Raw genomic sequence first — 19,668 nt, forward strand, 5'->3', positions numbered from 1 at the left:
AGCGAGTGAGGACAGCATACCTGTGATCAGAAGGTCACTGGTACTAATCCCCAGGCTGGCCGGTGATTTCTCTGTTGGGCTCCTACACATAAACACACCCTGTATATTCATAGGACCCTTCCTAGGTGAGTAATCAAGAGATGCTAAAGTGTGGTGAAAAAAAGTGATTAAACTCATGTGTAATGTAATCATATTCACTCCCTTTCTACACCTAAACAAAGTGTGGATGTTTCAATTGCATGAAACCCCAGAGGGCTGATTCTGCAAAAAAGCTGGTAAGTGTGAAAATGACAGTCATCAAACAGCAGCCTTGTGACGGTGATTAAGTTGCAAAGGGTGCTCTTTCCTCTCTATTCATCTGACATGATGGTCCTTTTCATTTTACCAGTGGCTCTTAATTGTTTCTTAGGTAGGGAGCTTGTTTGTTATAAAAATAGTTGCCTGCTGCTTCACACAAAACGAGGTCATCATATTTAGACAGGGCCAATCATGCTGGGACACTACAGTTGGATACTCAATTGGGCTACTCATCGGTCAGGGTACTGAAGAGTGATATTGTGTAATACTTTACTCATACTTTAGTCATTGAATTTAATTTTCTGCAAGCCTTTATAAGTGTATAGATCAGGACTCTTCAAACCTGGACCTTGATTCCAAGTCCAGCCCTTGTTTTCAATTCTCCCAGGTAATTAGTTTAAAAATGGCTGCTTGTAATTAGCCACAGACACTTCACAGAAGTTCACACCTAGCTTGCAGGTGAAGGAAGGCTGGAAAATCAGACTCGGATCTTGAGGACCGTGATTTGAATAGCCCTGCTTTAGATCATTATTCCCCGGAGGCTGTTTTATAGGCTTAATTACATTTTACTTTCCAATATCTTATGAAACCTTTTATTCATAACTATTTATCAACTGTGAACCAACCTCTGTGTAAACACTTTCTTTGCATTATCTAGTCGTTAATCATTTTAGTAGTGTAATTGCTGAATATTGCCAGATAATTTAATAGGGATATTTTTGAACTGTGGTAATAGAACTTAATTATTGTAAATAAACAATTTAATTTCAGAGTTAAATTCTAGTAAATTAAACTTTATGTAAATCGTTATTTGTAAATGCTTATGTCTGCTATGATGTTCAAAATGATGGAATCATGGTTTCCCTTGCCCGGACGTGGGTCACCGGGCCCCCCCCCTGGAGCCAGGCCTGGGGGTGGGGCTCAATGGCGAGCGCCTGGTGGCCAGGCCTATACTCATGGGGCCTGGTCGGGCACAGCCCGAACAAGGCACGTGGGTCCCCCCTCCAATGGGCTCATAGGGGTTGGGTGCGATGTGAGCTGGGCAGTGGCCGAAGGCGGGGACCTTGGCGGTCCGATCCTCGGCTGCAGAAGCTAGCTCTTGGGACATGGAATGTCACCTCTCTGGTGGGGAAGGAGCCTGAGCTGGTGCGCAAGGTTGTGAAGTTCCGGCTAGATATAGTCGGGCTCACCTCGACGCACGGCTTGGGCTCTGGATCCAGTCTCCTTGAGGGGGGTTGGACCCTTTTCCACTCTGGAGTTGGAGAGGCGCCGAGCGGGGGGTAGGCAAGCTGAAGAAGGAGGCCTTTTTAGCCTGTGGGACTCCAGAGGCAGCTGACAGGTACCGGCAGGCCAAGCGGGATGTGGCTTCGCCGGTTGCTGAGGCAAAAACTCAGGTTTGGGAGGAGTTTGGCGAGGCCATGGAAAACGACTTCCGGACGGCTTCGAGGCGATTCTGGTCCACCATCCGGCGGCTCCGGGCGGGAAAGCGGTGCAACATCAACACTGTTTATGGTGGGGATGGGGTGCTGCTGACCTCAACCCGGGACGTTTTGGAGTGGTGGAAGGAGTACTTCGAAGACCTCCTCAATCCCACCGACACGCCTTCCAATGTGGAAGCAGAGTATGGGGACTTGGGTGGGGACTCCCCTATCTCTGGGGTGGAGGTCGCTGTGGTGGTTAAAAAGCTACTCAGTGGCCGGGCCCCGGGGGTGGATGAGATCCGCCCCTGGGGTAGAATGGTAGGGTAGAATGCTCTCTCCGGGTCGGGGATGGGGTCCTCCCCCAAGTGGAGGAGTTTAAGTATCTTGGGGTCTTGTTCACGAGTGGGGGGACGATGGAGCGGGAGACTGACAGGCGGATTGGTGCGGCGTCAGCAGTGATGCGGGCGCTGCATCGGTCTGTCATGGTGAAGAAGGAGCTGAGCCAAAAGGCAAAGCTCTCGATTTACCAGTCGATCTACGTTCCTACCCTCACCTATGGTCACGAGCTGTGGGTAGTGACCGAAAGAACGAGATCACGAGTGCAAGCGGCCGAAATGAGTTTTCTCCGCAGAGTGGCTGGGTTCTCCCTTAGAGATAGGGTGAGGAGTTCGGTCATTCGGGAGAGACTAAGAGTAGAGCCGCTGCTCCTCCGCATTGAGAGGAGTCAGATGAGATAGCTCGGGCATCTGCTTAGGATGCCTCCAGGACGCCTCCCTGGTGAGGTGTTCCGGGCATGTCCCACTGGGAGGAGGCCCCGGGGAAGACCCAGGACACGCTGGAGGGACTATGTCTCTCGGCTGGCCTGGGAACGCCTCGGGATTCCCCCAGAGGAGCTGGAGGAAGTGGCCGGGGAGAGGGAAGTCTGGGTTTCCCTGCTCAGACTGCTGCCCCCGCGACCCGACCTCGGATAAGTGGGAGAAAATGGATGGATGGATGTCTGCTAGTGATCTGGACACTGTGTGTTTTTCTGTTAATATAATTTTTTTTGCTTTCACGATTGCTCCCCACCACTTTGTTCTGGAGTTGAGTTACCTCCCTCAGGCTGATCACCTTCTGAATTGCCCATATATTTTCACATTCCACTGGCAACAATTAAAATTTTCACACGATGCCAAAACCACATATTATTATTATTATGTTCAGCAGGAATCACAAGCACTAATCTCCATGTCTGCATTTCTCACATGTGAGAAATCAGTGGACTCACTGATGCTAGGTGACCTTCACATGGCCGGATTCACAGCGATGTCTGGTCTGCACCATCTTCAGCAGAAACCAATGGCACCATCAGATGTAAGTGACGTCATTCAGTCTTCCTCACGTTTTACGCAATATACAGTACTGTGGAAACGTCTTAGGCGGTTAATGAAAGTGATGTTTAAAAGTGTTCATGCTTGTGTAAAACTATGATATTATGTATGTGAACTTGCACCAGCTTGCCCATTTTGAGTGTCACCCAGTATTTGCAGCAACCACCCAATGCGCTCATGTAGCTTTTGACTGGATCACTAGCATACCTTGTTTGTCTGTTCAATACTCCCAGAGCTATTTAACTAATTAAAGTAATTAATTAATTGAGCTGTTTGTGAAATTTAACGAATCCATGGCATGGCTGGGGTGCCCCTGAGGAGAGGTTTGGGAACTGAGGCGTTGTTCATCTAGCCGTCCAACAACAGAAATGTAACTTATTGGAGAACAGATGAAATTCTTGTTAGTGTTTTATCACTGTTGCTGCTAATTTGCATATCTTCTAATGTTAAATTGTCATTTTTTTCTCAGGAAATATATACTCACTAAATAGATAAATAGCATTTAACATTTTCTTTGACTGCCTAAGACTTTTGTACTGTGTGTGTGTGTGTGTAAAAAAATATATATATATATATAAATAAATGTGTTTCCATAGACTCGTTGAAATTTATCTTAAATTTCTAATTGAGGTTATTGAAAGTTGTTTATGCTGGAGTGAGAGTTATTATTATTTTTTCCAATTTAAGTTTGAACTCCTTCCGGTAAATACATTTGTTTTATTTGGATATAATGACAAAATGTTGGCAAGACGCAATTGCTGAGAAGCAAACCACTGTGTAAGTGCACACGCGGTCACCTTGACTGTGACTTGTCATCGACTACGGCGAGTCAGTGTGTTAGTGCACACGCCGTCACCTTGACTGTGACTTGTCATCGACTACGGCGAGTCAGTGTGTAAGTGCACACGCGGTCACCTTGACTGTGACTTGTCATCGACTACGGCGAGTCAGTGTGTAAGTAAACACGCGGTCACCTTGACTGTGACTTGTCATCGACTACGGCGAGTCAGTGTGTAAGTGCACACGCGGTCACCTTGACTGTGACTTGTCATCGACTACGGCGAGTCAGTGTGTAAGTAAACACGCGGTCACCTTGACTGTGACTTGTCATCGACTATGGTGAGTCAGTGTGTAAGTGCACACGCGGTCACCTTGACTGTGACTTGTCATCGACTACGGCGAGTCAGTGTGTAAGTAAACACGCGGTCACCTTGACTGTGACTTGTCATCGACTACGGCGAGTCAGTGTGTAAGTGCACACGCGGTCACCTTGACTGTGACTTGTCATCGACTACGGCGAGTCAGTGTGTAAGTAAACACGCGGTCACCTTGACTGTGACTTGTCATCGACTACGGCGAGTCAGTGTGTAAGTACACACGCCGTCACCTTGACTGTGACTTGTCATCGACTACGGCGAGTCAGTGTGTAAGTGCACACGCCGTCACCTTGACTGTGACTTGTCATCGACTATGGCGAGTCAGTGTGTAAGTAAACACGCGGTCACCTTGACTGTAACTTGTCATCGACTATGGTGAGTCAGTGTGTCAGTACCTAGGAGAGACAGGCAGGCGTGCAGAGCGGCCAGTAAAAGGTTCATCATGGCTTTGGCTGGGCTCGCTTATTGTTCCCAAGCACTCAAAGCTAGTGTCTGCCATAGCAACGAGTCATGAACCTTTATTCACTCTCTACGCTCACTTTACTCTTCTTCCTCCTGTTTGAAATGGAGAAGTCCATGCTTCATTGGCATGTTTTGTTTTGCTGGTGTGCCCGGCTTCCTTCATCCATTGGTTCAGGCCCCTCGAGTGAAATGTTGTTCCTCTCGGGGATGTGAGATTCAGGAACACAGTCTGTCTACATTCACCACATCCCTGCCAGACAAATGATGAGCACAGAGGAGTCCGTTCCAAGCTTGCAAATGAGATGATGGACCTTCTACAAGTTTGAATATTTATAAATGAAACTTAACAGGTCATTATACTGCAGTTTAGCATTCCTGGCAGCCAAACAGAGGAAATCAAAGAGGAAAAGCCTTCGTTTTTATTTTTTTTCCTGCTTTCCTTAAAGGCATAAACCTGGTCGAACTTCTGTTCACTAAATCTCCTTGATTAACAAAACCATACAAATTAAAATTTATGACTTGGATTCGCTTCGGCTCAAGTCAAGCTTCCTGTCTGTCTGCCAGAGGTTTTGCCACGATGGTCGAAGCATATTGTCATTAGCTAATGCCCATGTTTTGATCTAACGTAAACAGGAAGCTAGAATCTTCTAGCAACTGTATATTACAGACATATGGCTGGCCACTGTGACTTGCTCTGTTACGTTAGTGTTTGTGTAGGGAGTATTAGAAAGTGAGCATTAAGGAGATATGTAAAAGGGATGTCAGAATCTGTGAGAATGAATGAACACAACAGTAAGGATTCTTATGAGCGATAAACAGTAGGTCAATGCATCCTGGATCATACATCTGTGTTCCTGTAGTGATTTAGCACTTTGGGGATCTGTACAAAAACAATGACCCTATGCTGCCGCCCTCTCGGGACCAATAGGATCATATTTGGTTCTGCGAGGAATGGGTCTGCACTGTGGCTGAACCTGGACCTCATATGGTACAGATGGCCCACAGGACCGGGCCTTATGCGCTGCCTCAGGTTTTCATGTGGTCTGAGGCACCATGATGAGCTTTTTTAAAGCGGTCATCCTAACTTCCCTTGGCAGACAGAGAATGCGTTCTGCGATCTGGTTATTCAACCTCACTGTCGGCGTGTCCTGCTTTCAGGGAGCACGCTGCTTACGGGGCAACTCAAATATTGCATGCTAGGCAAAAAAAGGACAAAGGGAGGCCTCTTTATAGGACATGGACAAAAGTAATGAAAACATTGAGGGTTTCTTCTTCTGCAAATGCTCCTAATTGTATTGTAAAAAAAACAGCAGGGGTCTCAGATGCTTTCCAAGTCAAACTCTCCTCTTTACTATAGAATTTCAGCAGTGAAAAAGCGAAACCCAATAATGTCTGTCGATACAGCATGAGACCAGAGGATCCTCCCGTGACTGTTTTGTTTTCATAAATGGGTGCATCTGGAACACCAAGTCGATCTCTTTAAAGTACTGGACACAGTGATGACCACGGAAAAAACATTTTCACTGACCATCGGTTTGGTTATTTATTTTTGAGGTGTTCATGCTTTACTAAGCTTTAAAAAGTACATTCAGCTACCAGTAAAATCAAAATATTAAAACAATTTATCTGGAATTTAGGTTCAGGTAAGCAGTTTACAGAGGGAAAATAAAAGAAGAGAAAGTAATAATGTATCTAATATATCCACTATGAAGCGAAATATTTTATAATGCCAAATTATTTTACACAGTTACTATAGATTCCAAGAAAAACTTATGACAAAAAATATTTCCTCTAACATGGTAACGTCACAACCTGATTTATACATTAAACGTACAGATAATGAACCACATTATCGGTATGTATAAAGTTGTGGTGCATCAAATATTTATTATTGTCATATTTACACTAAGATTTTTAACATATTTCCAGTAATATCAAAATCAGATCTGCAACACTTTACTTAAGGCCATGTTTTTAGTAATATATAAATACATTCATAATGCATTATAAACATGGCTTTAAGCATTTATAAAAAGGCATGACACAGTAATGCCATGTTTATTAAGCATTATGAATGCTTTATGAAGCTCTCATCTATAATGCAGTTTATATACCTTTATAATGTAGTACAAAGCATCCTTAATGCTTATACCAAGCATTATAATGCAATATAAAGGTATCTATAGTGCATTATAGATTAAAACTTTCTAAAGCATTTATTATGTATAATCCATATGGCTATAATGTGTCATGCCTTTTAATATTTAGTCATGTATATAATACCTTTTGAATGCATTATAATACATCATGAATGTGTTTCTATATTACTAAAAACATGGCTTAAGTGTACTTATTAAATGCAGAATATTATCTGCAATCACAGAATGTCATCAATCCATTTTGTCATTTGTCTTAATATCTTTGCTTTACTGTATTTTCTAATTTTCCCCATTTCTTTTATATTCGAATACACAAACATGGAAAGTGCCGGAACATCTGTCAGGCAGCGTGTGAGGAAGAGGTGAAGAAGAGGTGCCTCAAAGGCACGTTTACATCTACATTCCAAAACCTGGTGACAGGATTTGTCTGACGGAGCTGCGTTTGTGGCACTTTGTGGATCAGCCCTGCTCTCCCTCGCCTATTTCACCTCAGGCCCAAAGATCTCGGAGCATTCGGAGATGGTCAGCTCCACTATCTGGTTCTGGTACACCATGTTGACGGCCATGTTTCCATAGTCCAGTTCAGGCCAGAGGAGTGTCGGTCCAAACACGATACCTATTCCCTGAGTGGACATCAGATTCTTCGATGACTTGGTCAAAATCCTGACAAAAGATGAAAATATTTACACGTTTACACATTTTCCTCTCTTATTGGCTTTCATCGATATGTAAATACATGCAGGATGTTTACAGTGTATCTATGCAGATTATATCCTGTATGATGGTAACAATGCTATTCCACTGAAAGGGACACTTCTTCTCTTCCTGTCATGTATACAGCTCATACAACAGTATGACATCTGTGACACAATTTCCTTCTCTTTACCCTCTTTACTGGCTGAACTGAAATACATTTCCAATAGGGAAAAAACAGATTCTGTCACATCTGTGTTTGAAAACAATACAGACAAATACAGATGATTCTGAATTACTTCTCTGTGCATCCTTAAATAAATCTGTTACAGAAAACCAATCAACACAGTGGTACACCTGAGAGAGTGGATTTTAATCAGGTTGAAATTAATTTAGGATGTTTTTTCTATTTACTTTTTCAATAAAACATCAATTAAATATTTTTAGTAGTATAAATTTCATGTGGGAAATATTAATAGGTGGCATTTGGAAACTTACATAACATTTTAGACCAGATCATTTTTACACAATACCACTTTGAAATATCCCAATATAAAACATATTAAAATACTAAATTTTTTTAAACAATTTTGTAATGTAACATTGTAACAATTTACATTTGTAATAATCTGTGAACATTTTAGAATTACTCATTATGTTAAAGTAACAGTTAAGGTATAAATGTGAAGATAAGCATGCATTACTGTGTTAAGTTTGTAAGAAGGTGGTAAGTATGATCAGTCCATCCATCCATCCATCCATCCATCCATCCATCCATCCATCCATCCATCCATCCATCCATCTATCTATCTATCTATCTACCTTCCAGCTGTTTATCCTGGGCAGGGTCATGGAGTGACACATGACAAAAGAAACAATAGGAGCTGTACAGCGGCACTACAGATCACTACAGCGGCAGTACAGGATCACTACAGCGGCACTACAGGCTCACTACAGCGGCAGTACAGGATCACTACAGCGGCACTACAGGAGCACTACACCGGCACTACAGGAGCACTACACCGGCACTACAGGATCACTACAGCGGCACTACAGGAGCACTACACCGGCACTACAGGAGCACTACAGCGGCACTACAGGAGCACTACACCGGCACTACAGGATCACTACAGCGGCACTACAGGAGCACTACACCGGCACTACAGGAGCACTACACCGGCACTACAGGAGCACTACACCGGCACTACAGGATCACTACAGCGGCACTATAGGAGCACTTCACCGGCACTAAAGGAGCACTACACCGGCACTACACCGGCACTATAGGAGCACTACAGCGGCACTACAGGAGCACTACACCGGCACTACAGCGGCACTAAAGGAGCACTACAGGAGCACTACACCGGCACTATAGGAGCACTACAGCGGCAGTACAGGAGCACTACAGCGGCACTACAGCGGCACTAAAGGAGCACTACAGGAGCACTACACCGGCACTACAGCGGCGCTACAGGAGCACTACACCGGCACTACATGAGCACTACACTGGCACTACAGGAGCACTACAGCGGCACTACAGGAGCACTACACCGGCACTACAAGAGCACTACACTGGCACTACACCAGCACTACAGCGGCACTACAGGAGCACTACAGGAGCACTACACGGGCACTACAGCGGCACTACAGGAGCACAGCATGCACTTCTGCATGCACCTTTACAACAAGTCTCAGGGCCTCCCCCTGGTCTTGGGGAGCAGCCCGATGTGGGTGAAGATGTCTCCTCAGAGAGCTGTTTGCCTTGGAAGCTTTTCACCCCCCCCCCCGGTGCTCTTTCAAAGTCAACTTTATTGTCATTTTGCACATGCACAGTAAATCCAGGCAGTAGGCTGTCACACATACTAATAGTTATATGATGGAGTATAATGCAGACGTCTTCATACTGGATATGATCATACTGAAACGGCTCATGAGTCTTCATGTGGGTTTGGATCCTGTGCCAGAGAATGTGGGCTCCAAACACGCATGTAAGGGCGCCACCTTCTTCATTAAGCGCAGCTCTGCAACCAGCAGATGCGGTGAATTACTGACTTGACTGAACACATAATGAAAAGGAAAAAAACAACATACAGACAAACTTCATAAATGCCCGTTAAATGCATATACTCTCGATCAAAGATACTCTTACTATTCTAAAAAGGGGGACTTACAATCTGAACCTTGTGAAAAGTTTTATGTGAATGCCACAATCACAAGTCATGTCAGCAAACAAATTAGCCCTAAACCCTCCTACAGAGCATTTGTTATTAGCCAGTAGTGCTAACTGGTAAAGCAGGAGCTTATCAGTAGAGATGCACGGGTCTGCATTACTTAGATTTTTTTGTACTGGTATAAAATACCAGCTTAGCTTTTACTCAGATGTCATTTGAATAATAGCTTTCTAGAAACTGCCCTTAAATATAGAAGGATCTTGGAAATAATTATTAGATCAAAAAATAGCTTGCAAAGCCAAGAACAAGCTGTACTATGAGCTTTGTGCTCTGAGTAAAATTATAGTCACTATACAAGGTGCTGTTTTCCAAATTAAATAAAGTTTGTTAAGAAATGTACCTTATATGTGGCACTAAATAAAACATTTGGGAACTTATATGACGTTTCGGCTAAATGGGTTTTCCAGAGTACGCTCTGGAGTATACCAGTATAAAATATTCTAATATAATACTGGTCAGTACCTCTACTGTGGCTATATCTGGAGGACCCAATTTGTACAACAAAGGCTTTTTCACCATTGTAACACTTGCATAAATAAAAGAATTGCCTGCAATAAATATATTGTATACAACTACTAGCGCTAGCTAAGTGTCTGCTGAACACCTGAGGTTCGTTCTCTGCCATTTGACCCTCATCGCTCGATTGCACGGAGCCATCGTGAACCTCAGCTACACACATGATGTCATCCATTGGGGTGGTGGTGGGGGGTGGGGGGCGTGGTCCAAAGAAGAGGTCACATAGCTAAAATGGCCCATACCTTTCTCTGTGGAAAAAACGACAGTCGAGCAGAACTTCCACAGAGCTCTCAGAATTAATGCCTTCACTGCGTTAAGCTAGTAAGAGGTCCAAAAATACATTTTTAAAAAAATGACATACATGCTTCTCCATACATTGTAAAAGAAGGATGTGGAGGAAAAAAAACAAATCAATACCACTGCCTGATGCTGTTTTTATGATTTCTGGATTGCCCAGGGTTGCCTCGGGTTTTCGAAAGCTCCTAAGGTATTCGTTATTATACGTTGTATAAATAGGGCCGGTGCGGCCGCCACTCGGTGGCGCTGGGGAATGCTTTGATGCACGGCTGCCTGGGCTGAGGCTTGGCCGGGACCGAGCGTGGGGCCACCGCAGCATGGTCGGCCCGCTGGCAGCCTTCGCAGGCCGGCTGCAGGCCCAAACGAGGCCTGCGGTGGGGTAACGTGGGCCCAGGTCGTCCTTAAAGCTACACCGGTCAGCCACACTAGCACATAAATACACCCAGCGGCTTCTGGGGGCCTGGGTACCAGACACTTTTCTGAACTGAATTCCATATATGAAACACAAGCCTGCAAAGCAGAGTTTACTGTATTAACATGTATGAGCTTTTGCATTGTTCTCAAAAAAGACTCACAAATACGTATGTTATGCATGGGATTTAAAATTCTAGAGACATTGTATTGTCTTATTGTAGTCAGTGCCTAATTGAAGCACCTTAATTTGTGTTTAATGTGTGTTTACTAGTTCCTGGAATGACATGCAGTGTAATCTTGTTATTGGACAGAGTAACTGACTGTTCACTGCACATATGGAAATGAACTTTTGTATTGTGCTTGATTTTAACGTTCATTTCAATAGGTGACACACTCAGAGAGGCACCAAGGTTGTCCAAGGCCTCCGGGGTTAGGCCTGACCCCGGCTCTGGTTCTGTGTCCATACCTGACATACTACGGGCTGCACCGCAAACAAGGGGGTCAGCGAGGATTAGTGACTGTATTTGATCTGGGCATAACCCACTGCCTCGGAGATTCCCAAGGGGAAGGTGAGATATCCGCTTCTGGGAAAAGGGAAATCGATGGTGTATCAAAGTGTGCATCCTACACGCCGCCGCGATTCGCTGTGCTCTGTTCAAGACGGCTTTCATTTTCCGCTGCCACTAACGTATCGACAGGGCTGTTATGTGCATGAGCTGTGAAGATTCATGTGCATCAACAGGAGTTTAAGAACAAAATCAATGATTCTCCATGCATATAAGATATAAACACAGCCATTTCTGACAAAGTAAGGGTTCAGACTAAAAATGGGTACTAGTAAAACTTAAGCTGAAGAAGATGTGTTTGATAGACTGGGTTCTCTTTAATGTTCCATAAACACGATTAACAGGCATTGTTTATGAGAGTACAGGCTCTGATTGGCTGCCCAGACGAAATACGAGCTCTGATTGGCTGCCTAGATGAATTACAAGTCACTCTATGATGAAATTAATTGGCGAGCAGTAACGGTAACAGCACGATATGTCAGTGAAAGCCTCTGGTAGAAATTACGCTAGCAAAAGGTAATTGATTCTGGGCTAACACACGGTTTCAGGTGAAAGCTTGATTACAGGAAGTTTATTAATGAACATCCATTAATCAGCACTGACAAGCTCTTTTCGAGTATTTGCGATTTGCGCTATTGGAGTTAATGTGTACATCTGATTCCACAGGCTTTCCTGGGCTTTGGCAGGGGGCTGGGCACTGAAATCCCATTAGAAACAGGCACAAAGGAGAGGTGCAACATTCATGCAGTCACGACAGAATGGAAACTAATTATGCTCAATAAATGGTGCTCTAATTTAAAGAATACATGTGCGCTTGCAAAAGCATGCGGTAAATCTAGCTACAGAAAGGTGTCGAAAGCCAACAGATGTGCAATTTAAAAAGCTGCCCCCCTCCAAACACAAAAGCAAACCATAATATCCCTGATAAGGTGACGACGCCTTATTCACTTTCATGTTACACTAATCCTCAGCACATACACCTCCGTCAGTGTTTCTGCTTAATTAGAATAATTAGAATATCAGGATGTAAAAGTTCTGAGTATCATTACCAATGATCTGTGCATACATGTGGACCCTTCATTATTAGGGGCTCGTTTGAAGGGGAAGGAGAGAGCGGGAGTGAGGTCGCTTTCTACACGCATCCACAGAGTGGCAGCAATTAACATGCAGAGTGTCAACTAGAAGTGTGTTGGGTTGAAAAGTCGGGAGAAGGTGGTGTGACAAATGACACTGAGCGCTTCGTGTTACCCTTCCGACGAAACGTGTACGGCTCCTCCGTCGAGGGCGCCTTCCCCGAACTGCCAGTGTTTACGGCCTTTGTACCGCGAGCATGACAACGTGCTGGACTGATCGCGGCATCCGGCGAACGTGGTTGTGTAAACGCAGCCACGCAGCCAGCATGTGCATGTCCACCTTAGTAACAATATCATAGCCCTCCACCGGCCGTCATCCGCTTGGGCAGAACCCAAGCCCTGGTCAGCGGACCAGTACCGGAACATGGCCAACATTTCATCAGACCATGGAAAGCCGGGGGGAGAGTCACCCCCTGTCCCATATATTACAGGATCTCCCCGTGTCTCACACAATATTTGTCCCATATTACCATACACATCACCCCCCCCCCCCCGCCCCCCACTGTAGGTAGTGTAAATGGGAAAGGCAGGCCCCTCACACGGGTGCACGCAAGTGTGAGTGGTAGCAGGAGTAGCTTGTGGTAGCCTTTGGTTTAACCTGATAACAGACTGATATCCCAAATAGAATCTGACAGGCATCGCTAAAGATGCCAATGCTAATTAATTAGCATCTCATTTTGAGCGGCAAACGGCGGGATATGTCGGTCCGGAGCACGATGCCATTCCCCCTCCGGTGCCTTTTATTGGGTCATGACTGCGCCCCGTCAGCTGAGGGCCGCTTGATAAGGGGGGGGGGGGTGTGGGGGGGGGTTGGCTAACACGTCCCTGTCACCGTTCCCAGAGCCCCCAAGCTACAACAAATGCTCAGAGCCGCAGCGCCTGCATGTAGGTGACACCGCGGTTTCTCCGGACGCTGCTGCCACATCACCCTGTGCCGGTCACATGGTCACATGGTCACATGGGCAGACCTGGCGGCAGAGCATTCCGGATGTAAAAGTAATCAGCACTGACATTCGGTCTCCGTATGAGTGAATCAGGCCGTTCAGGAGTTACAAAGCTGCGCTCCCCCCACTACTGAAGCATTAATTTAATATTTTATTATCGTCTTTCTGTTAAACACAGTACATTATGTACCTGTCATATGATTGTTAACTGAGATCCCACACTGTGCGGTGTAGAGTCTTAAATATTCAGCAACCTGAACACCCCCCCCCCCCTCATCTGTGATCCCCAAGGCTCCATGCTTACGGGGGCAGTGTGCAGTGGTGGAACCAGCAGGAGAAGGTCCAGGGAACAATGGCAAGGCCTTGAGCTCAGAAATGACATTTCCATTTTGGCCCCCTGGTTTGACTCACTCATACCTTGCGTCCCGCTAAACCCGCTATTTTATTTTTCCACAGTGTGGAGAGGGACTCTGGATTCACAAAAACATAACACATGGACTTCAAACCAATGTGGTAAATTAAGAAAAAAAGAGAAAAATGAACACCACTCCCAAAACACCCACGAGAGAAGGAATAAATAGCGTTTGGGTATGTGAAGGTACATTTAAAAAATCTGGTTTCCTTGACCACATCGTCACAATATGCATATACAACTGCTTATTGAATCCAGGCAACGGCGATTTAAAAAAAAAAGAAATAGGGGCTCTGCCAGAGCACAAAGTGAAGCCACAACAAAGGAACTTTAAAGGGGGACTTCACAGACTCGTACTACACTGTTCGGAGAGCTCAGCCAGCGTAAAAATAGGTCCTCGAGTGAAACGCGTTTTCGTAACAGGTCTTTCATTTTCTTTGCAGGGAACAATGAATAAAGTTGGGGAAAAACTCTCCGCGCCATGCCTCGTTTAAAAGAAGTAAGGCTTGAAGATATTTTCATCGAATTAGGCATATGAATACACACACACACACGCACACACACACACACACACGCACACACACACACTGCTAATTCGGCTTTCAGCATTACGGACCCTACTGGCTGCTGGCTTATTCTCCCTTTGGCATCTCGTCTGCAGTTGTTATTGTGAATGTGTGCAGAAACAATGCAAAATGGGACCGATTTCGGTTAAAACTGGACAGCGAGGCATCCCACACCAGAGTGTTGCTCTTAAGGGCCACTGGTGGCTTTTTAAGCCAAAACCAAAGCAAGATTTTCAAGAGAGTGTGCGTGTTTGTGTGTTTGCAACACCGGCTCACAAACTGTTGTAACTCACTGACTAAGCGCTGTATCACATTTAATTACTGCTGTTTACTCCATTCTCAAGTGGTACCTCATCCTCTGCTTTTGGTGATGATTACTGTAGAATTGACTTGTTTTTAATGGAAAAGGTAGTACAGGTTTTGATGTTATTAAAACATTGTTCACTTGGTAATAGTTAGGCATGTGAAATGTGATAATGAACTCTCCAGATACTTAAAAGAATTCTCAAATCACTGGGGCTGTTTAACCTAAGAAACTCAAATACTCTAAAAAACATATAATTACTAACAGATGTAACGACGCAGCTTGAAACACAGGTATTTGTGTTTTTTCCTTTGTTCATTAGTCAGCTAAATGGCACGATGAGACAGATAATTAACCACTTAGAATGTCCTTTTAATTGCAAGACATGGGGGCAGTGGCGACACCTTGGGCCAGGAGGACTGAATAACACCGAAAATGCACAAGCAGGACAGCCACGCGCTCCAGTGGGTCGGGAACTGAACGCTGGTCCAACTTGCAGATGACTTCAGAAGTTTGTCATAATTCATGTATAAAGTACAGGAGGGCTGCAGACAATAAAATAAAGGATCCTGGGATAACTGTCCAAGATCCTCCCCCTGTCTGGGGGGTGGGGGAAAGGGGGCGGGGTTGCAGGTCTCGGGAGAACTTTAAAATCGCTAATCCCTCTCATCATTTGAACATGTGCCCTCCAGACCTGGCTCCTCGCTCAGGACGTGGGGGAAAAAACATTTCACATTCACAGATGATCCTAATTTGGTGCGGTTTGGAGTGTAATTTAGATCAAAGATATCCATGTAAATGAGTCAGGGTTCCTTAATTAGGTGCCTGTGAAGAGGGGGAGACAGGGAGAGAGAGCGAGAGGAGTCGCACCACATCAGTAGGTATGGGTGTGGTACCCGCAGCCGCGCGGCCTTCGCCTGGCACTCTCTTGTCATACATGCCGCTGCTCTTTATTTTCGTTATTTTCACTCGCATGGTTCAGACATGGAGACGCTAACGCGAGTGCTTTCATCAGGTGGCGAGGCACAGCAAGGGAGTGGGTCCGCTTCGGGTCAGCCAGCCCTCTGGCACCCGGAGATGTTTGCTCGTTGGCCGGGCCAGATCGTCACGTCCCCATGAGCAACCGCGGCTCACGGTGACGTCACGGCGCGGGTAGGGGACAGCAGGTGCTGTCCGAGCCGCCGAGAGTTAGCGGTCTGGCTGATGACAGAGCTGGCACAGACGGGAACTCAGGAGACGGCGGCAGAATGCGCGCTTCACACCGGTGGGGACGCCGTGCCATGCGGGAGGCGGTCAGACCCCCATCGCAGGGCGTAAGGATGATGCCGAGAGATGGAAATCTGTCCCGAGAGGCGGGGACAGCCACATGGCCCGCGCGACCTGCCAAAGCAGGACCCGGCCGGGCTGGACTGGGCCAGCTCTGCTCTGAAGGATCTGCACGGCACCATGCCCTCGCGCTCTTGCAGGATGGGGCTCTGACCTCAGGCCACTCTGGCGCCCTGCCGCATGACCAGGGCATTCACTCTCAGATCACTCAGCCGACAGCAGAAGGCAAGATCACACACGGAAAGGGATTGGACCCACGGAATTCATGGGGAAAGAGTAGGGAGTTACTTGCCTGAATGGAATATTTATTATCTGTGGATATGAATTGAAAATGAATGAATTGAAACAGAATGAATGAATGAATCCTGTCTGTCTGTCCTATTATATGTATCTATATATCGCAGTTGTGAGCCTTTCGCATCTAAATGTCACACGTCAATTAGAGGCCCCACGTCATGGCTGCTCTTCTGCACCGTGTTTTGTCTTCTTCGCTACCTTAAACTCTCTCTCTCACTTAATTAGCACCGTCTCCATCGCAGCGGGCCACGCGTCACTCCGGCGGCCACCTCGCCCGTTCGCAACACCCCTATTGATTATAATGAGCTGCAGCCCAGGACTGCTCCTTCTCCGCGCCCCGTAATGACCTGTCACCCCCCTCCCAGGCCGTCGCCAAAGGCAGGCAGCTCCGCGGATGCTTCCGGAAGCGGCGTCTTCGGGCCCCAGACCTTGCGGTACCGCTGCGGGAACTCAATGTCCCTTTCATGGGCTAATTATGAGAAGAATGGGCCTTCATGGAGACGGTGATTGGCGATGCCCTCCATCCATCACCCCTGGGACGTTCTAGGCCCCACTGATGGCCCAGAAATAAGCTGGAACACTGGATGAAAGCAAACGTGGATTTTTGGCGGGATCCTGTGGATTCTACGTGGTCTTAACAGGTCCCCAGTAGAGCAGCGGGAAAACGCAGGCGCCAAGCTGGCGACGGATTCATGGGGTATTTTAGGATTATAGCGGTGCGCGCACGTTTGCAGGACAGCCACATCTGTAAGCCCCCCCCCCAACCACTGCCACCCACATCCCTCCGGTAGAGGCGCAAACTCAAGGTCTCCGGGGGGGCGCCTGTGCTAATTTTTGCTCAACCTCAGCCACTTAATTGTTTTATTGAAATAATTATTTGGATAGTAAGTCACTTCGCCAAGTGTTTCAGGTGTAAGTTAGGCGCTAATTAAACTGTATTCTCTAAACGCAGCAAGACTCCAGGGTGGTGCAGCCTTGCTCGAGAGCACTGCAGAAACTGTACAAAAGAATCATAATACAATGAAAGGGCTTCGCGTAACTTTTAAACTCAGAGTTCATAGCACTGCTCTATGGGGAATTTAGTTACTTGTAGTAAAACTGCTGTTACACAAACAGAAACAGCAAACAAAGACCTATTCAGGCGCATGTATGTCGCACAGCGCCACGATCAACCACAAAATAAAACAGTTTTTTTTTCTCCCTCCAGTAGTAGCTCCAGAAACGTATCATTAGCAAAGGATCTGCTGTGTCCGTCACGCAGCGACGGGGGTTTATGTTCACTGCGGTAATGAATAACGCATGTGCTTTATTACAAGCATAATTAATAATTCAAAACTTTGGTACACAATATGGCCTTGGCAAAATTCAGCGAGCCAAATCACTCAGAGGAGAAACAACAACAACAGCAGCAGCAGTAACGGTGGCAATAATGACAGAAACTAAAAATGACCAACATTACTAGCACTGCCGGGAAAAGTGAAGAAAATGAACCAGGACCCAGGACTGAATCGTACAGTAAGTCAGAACAGCCTCGGGCAGGATTCGTAAAGTTGGGGAAGCGTGTAATCCCCACGCAGAATTAGGGGCCTTATTGATCTAACATTACGAGTCCTTGATCTTTCAGCATTGCAGTGATTCCTGTACACATCCGTTTCGGGATGTGGGTTTTAGTTTATAAAATATCTTGTTGCAGTAGCTTTACAAAGATTTTATTGCAGCAATATAAGGGGGTAGAATGTCGATGAGCGGCCGGTATAGATTATTTATTAGAAGCGGTCTAGCCATCAATAACCGGTGAATTATGATAAAACGGCCTTAATCCTGTGAAGCATTTGGATTAATTATTAGGTCCATTTGTTGGAAGAGTATAATATAACCATGATAAGTGCACCATTGTCTTCCACATTACCCTTAGTAACCTCAAAACCCAATGGAAAGGCTTGCTTGGTGACCATGTGATTCCCTCCGGTGGTCCCATTGGCTTGTCCTGAGTTGTGACCACTGGACTGGGTGTCAGTAAGGGTCAACTAAGTAGACAACATAAGCTGCCACCTATCTTCTGACACGGTGCCGACTTAGCAAGCATGTAGAGGAGCATGCAGAGCAGTGAAGCTCACCTAAGGTGGAGCCAAATGGGCTTCGACCGGCACTGCTGTCTGGGCATCTCAGGCCAATCCTGCCCGGCTGTGGGTGGGCATTGCCCTGCCCTTCTGTCCCTGCCTGTCCCCTGTCACATGTCACCTGTAGCGGCCATGTTCTTAGATAGGGTCTCTGGGCTTTTGAGGTTAAATTGCTGATCAGTGTACCTTCCAAGCAGCAGGGAATTTTCACTGGGAGATAATTAGTACTTTGAGCATTGCCCCCCCCCCCCCACCCCCCAAGTGAAGGCTGGTTTTAAAGAGTTGCTCCATGATTGAATCAGCGATAGTCTGGAGATCCCTGCAACCTCCATGCAGACTCAGCTGACTGCAGAGATTGTTTTACACTTCGGTGAGAACTGGTAACTGAGATTAAGTCTCAACACTTTAAGTCTCAAAGCTGAACAGTCCTGTAAAAGTCACACTGCTGACTTTGAAAGTGCTGGGAAGGGAACTGGAATAAAGTGGTGAAAATCTCTGAACAGTTGCTTCAAAGACTTGAAGTTCAAAGAGCTAATGAGCTTTTTCATAATCTGCAGATGCAGAGATAAACACTATAGACAAACACAACAAGGGCTCGGCCCGATGGCTCACGACGGCACAGCAGAAGCGGCAGCACGTTGTATGGGGTTCGTGGTAAAGTGACGTGACATTCCTGCTGGTGAACTGCTGCTGGTACCTGCAAATACTGACCTCATACACACACAATAACCTGCAAATACTGACCTAATACCCACACACACCTGCAAATACTGACCTAATACACACACATGTACCTGCAGATACTGATCTAATACCCACACATCTGCAAATACCGACCTAATACACACACACATACCTGCATACACTGACCTAATACACACATACCTGCAAACACTGACCTAACACACACATACTTCATTTATATGCAGACATTATATAGTCTGGGTTATTGATCTTTCAGTAACATGGAACCCCTTTCAATA

At 45.8% G+C, this 19,668-nt stretch overlaps 1 protein-coding gene across 1 annotated transcript in view; it reads right to left on the bottom strand.

Annotated features, from left to right (window-relative positions):
* Window positions 1-6,236: 6,236 nt before the first annotated feature.
* The window catches only part of arhgap15 (Rho GTPase activating protein 15), a 126,641-nt gene continuing 113,209 nt past the window's right edge, over window positions 6,237-19,668 (bottom strand). The window contains exon 14 of the mRNA XM_023815998.2: window positions 6,237-7,529. Coding sequence (XP_023671766.2) covers window positions 7,346-7,529 — 184 coding nt within the window. The 3' untranslated portion in view covers window positions 6,237-7,345. The remainder of the gene's footprint in view (window positions 7,530-19,668) is intronic.

This window comes from Paramormyrops kingsleyae, chromosome 16 (assembly GCF_048594095.1).
Source record: "Paramormyrops kingsleyae isolate MSU_618 chromosome 16, PKINGS_0.4, whole genome shotgun sequence".
Classification (NCBI taxonomy): Eukaryota; Metazoa; Chordata; class Actinopteri; order Osteoglossiformes; family Mormyridae; genus Paramormyrops; species Paramormyrops kingsleyae.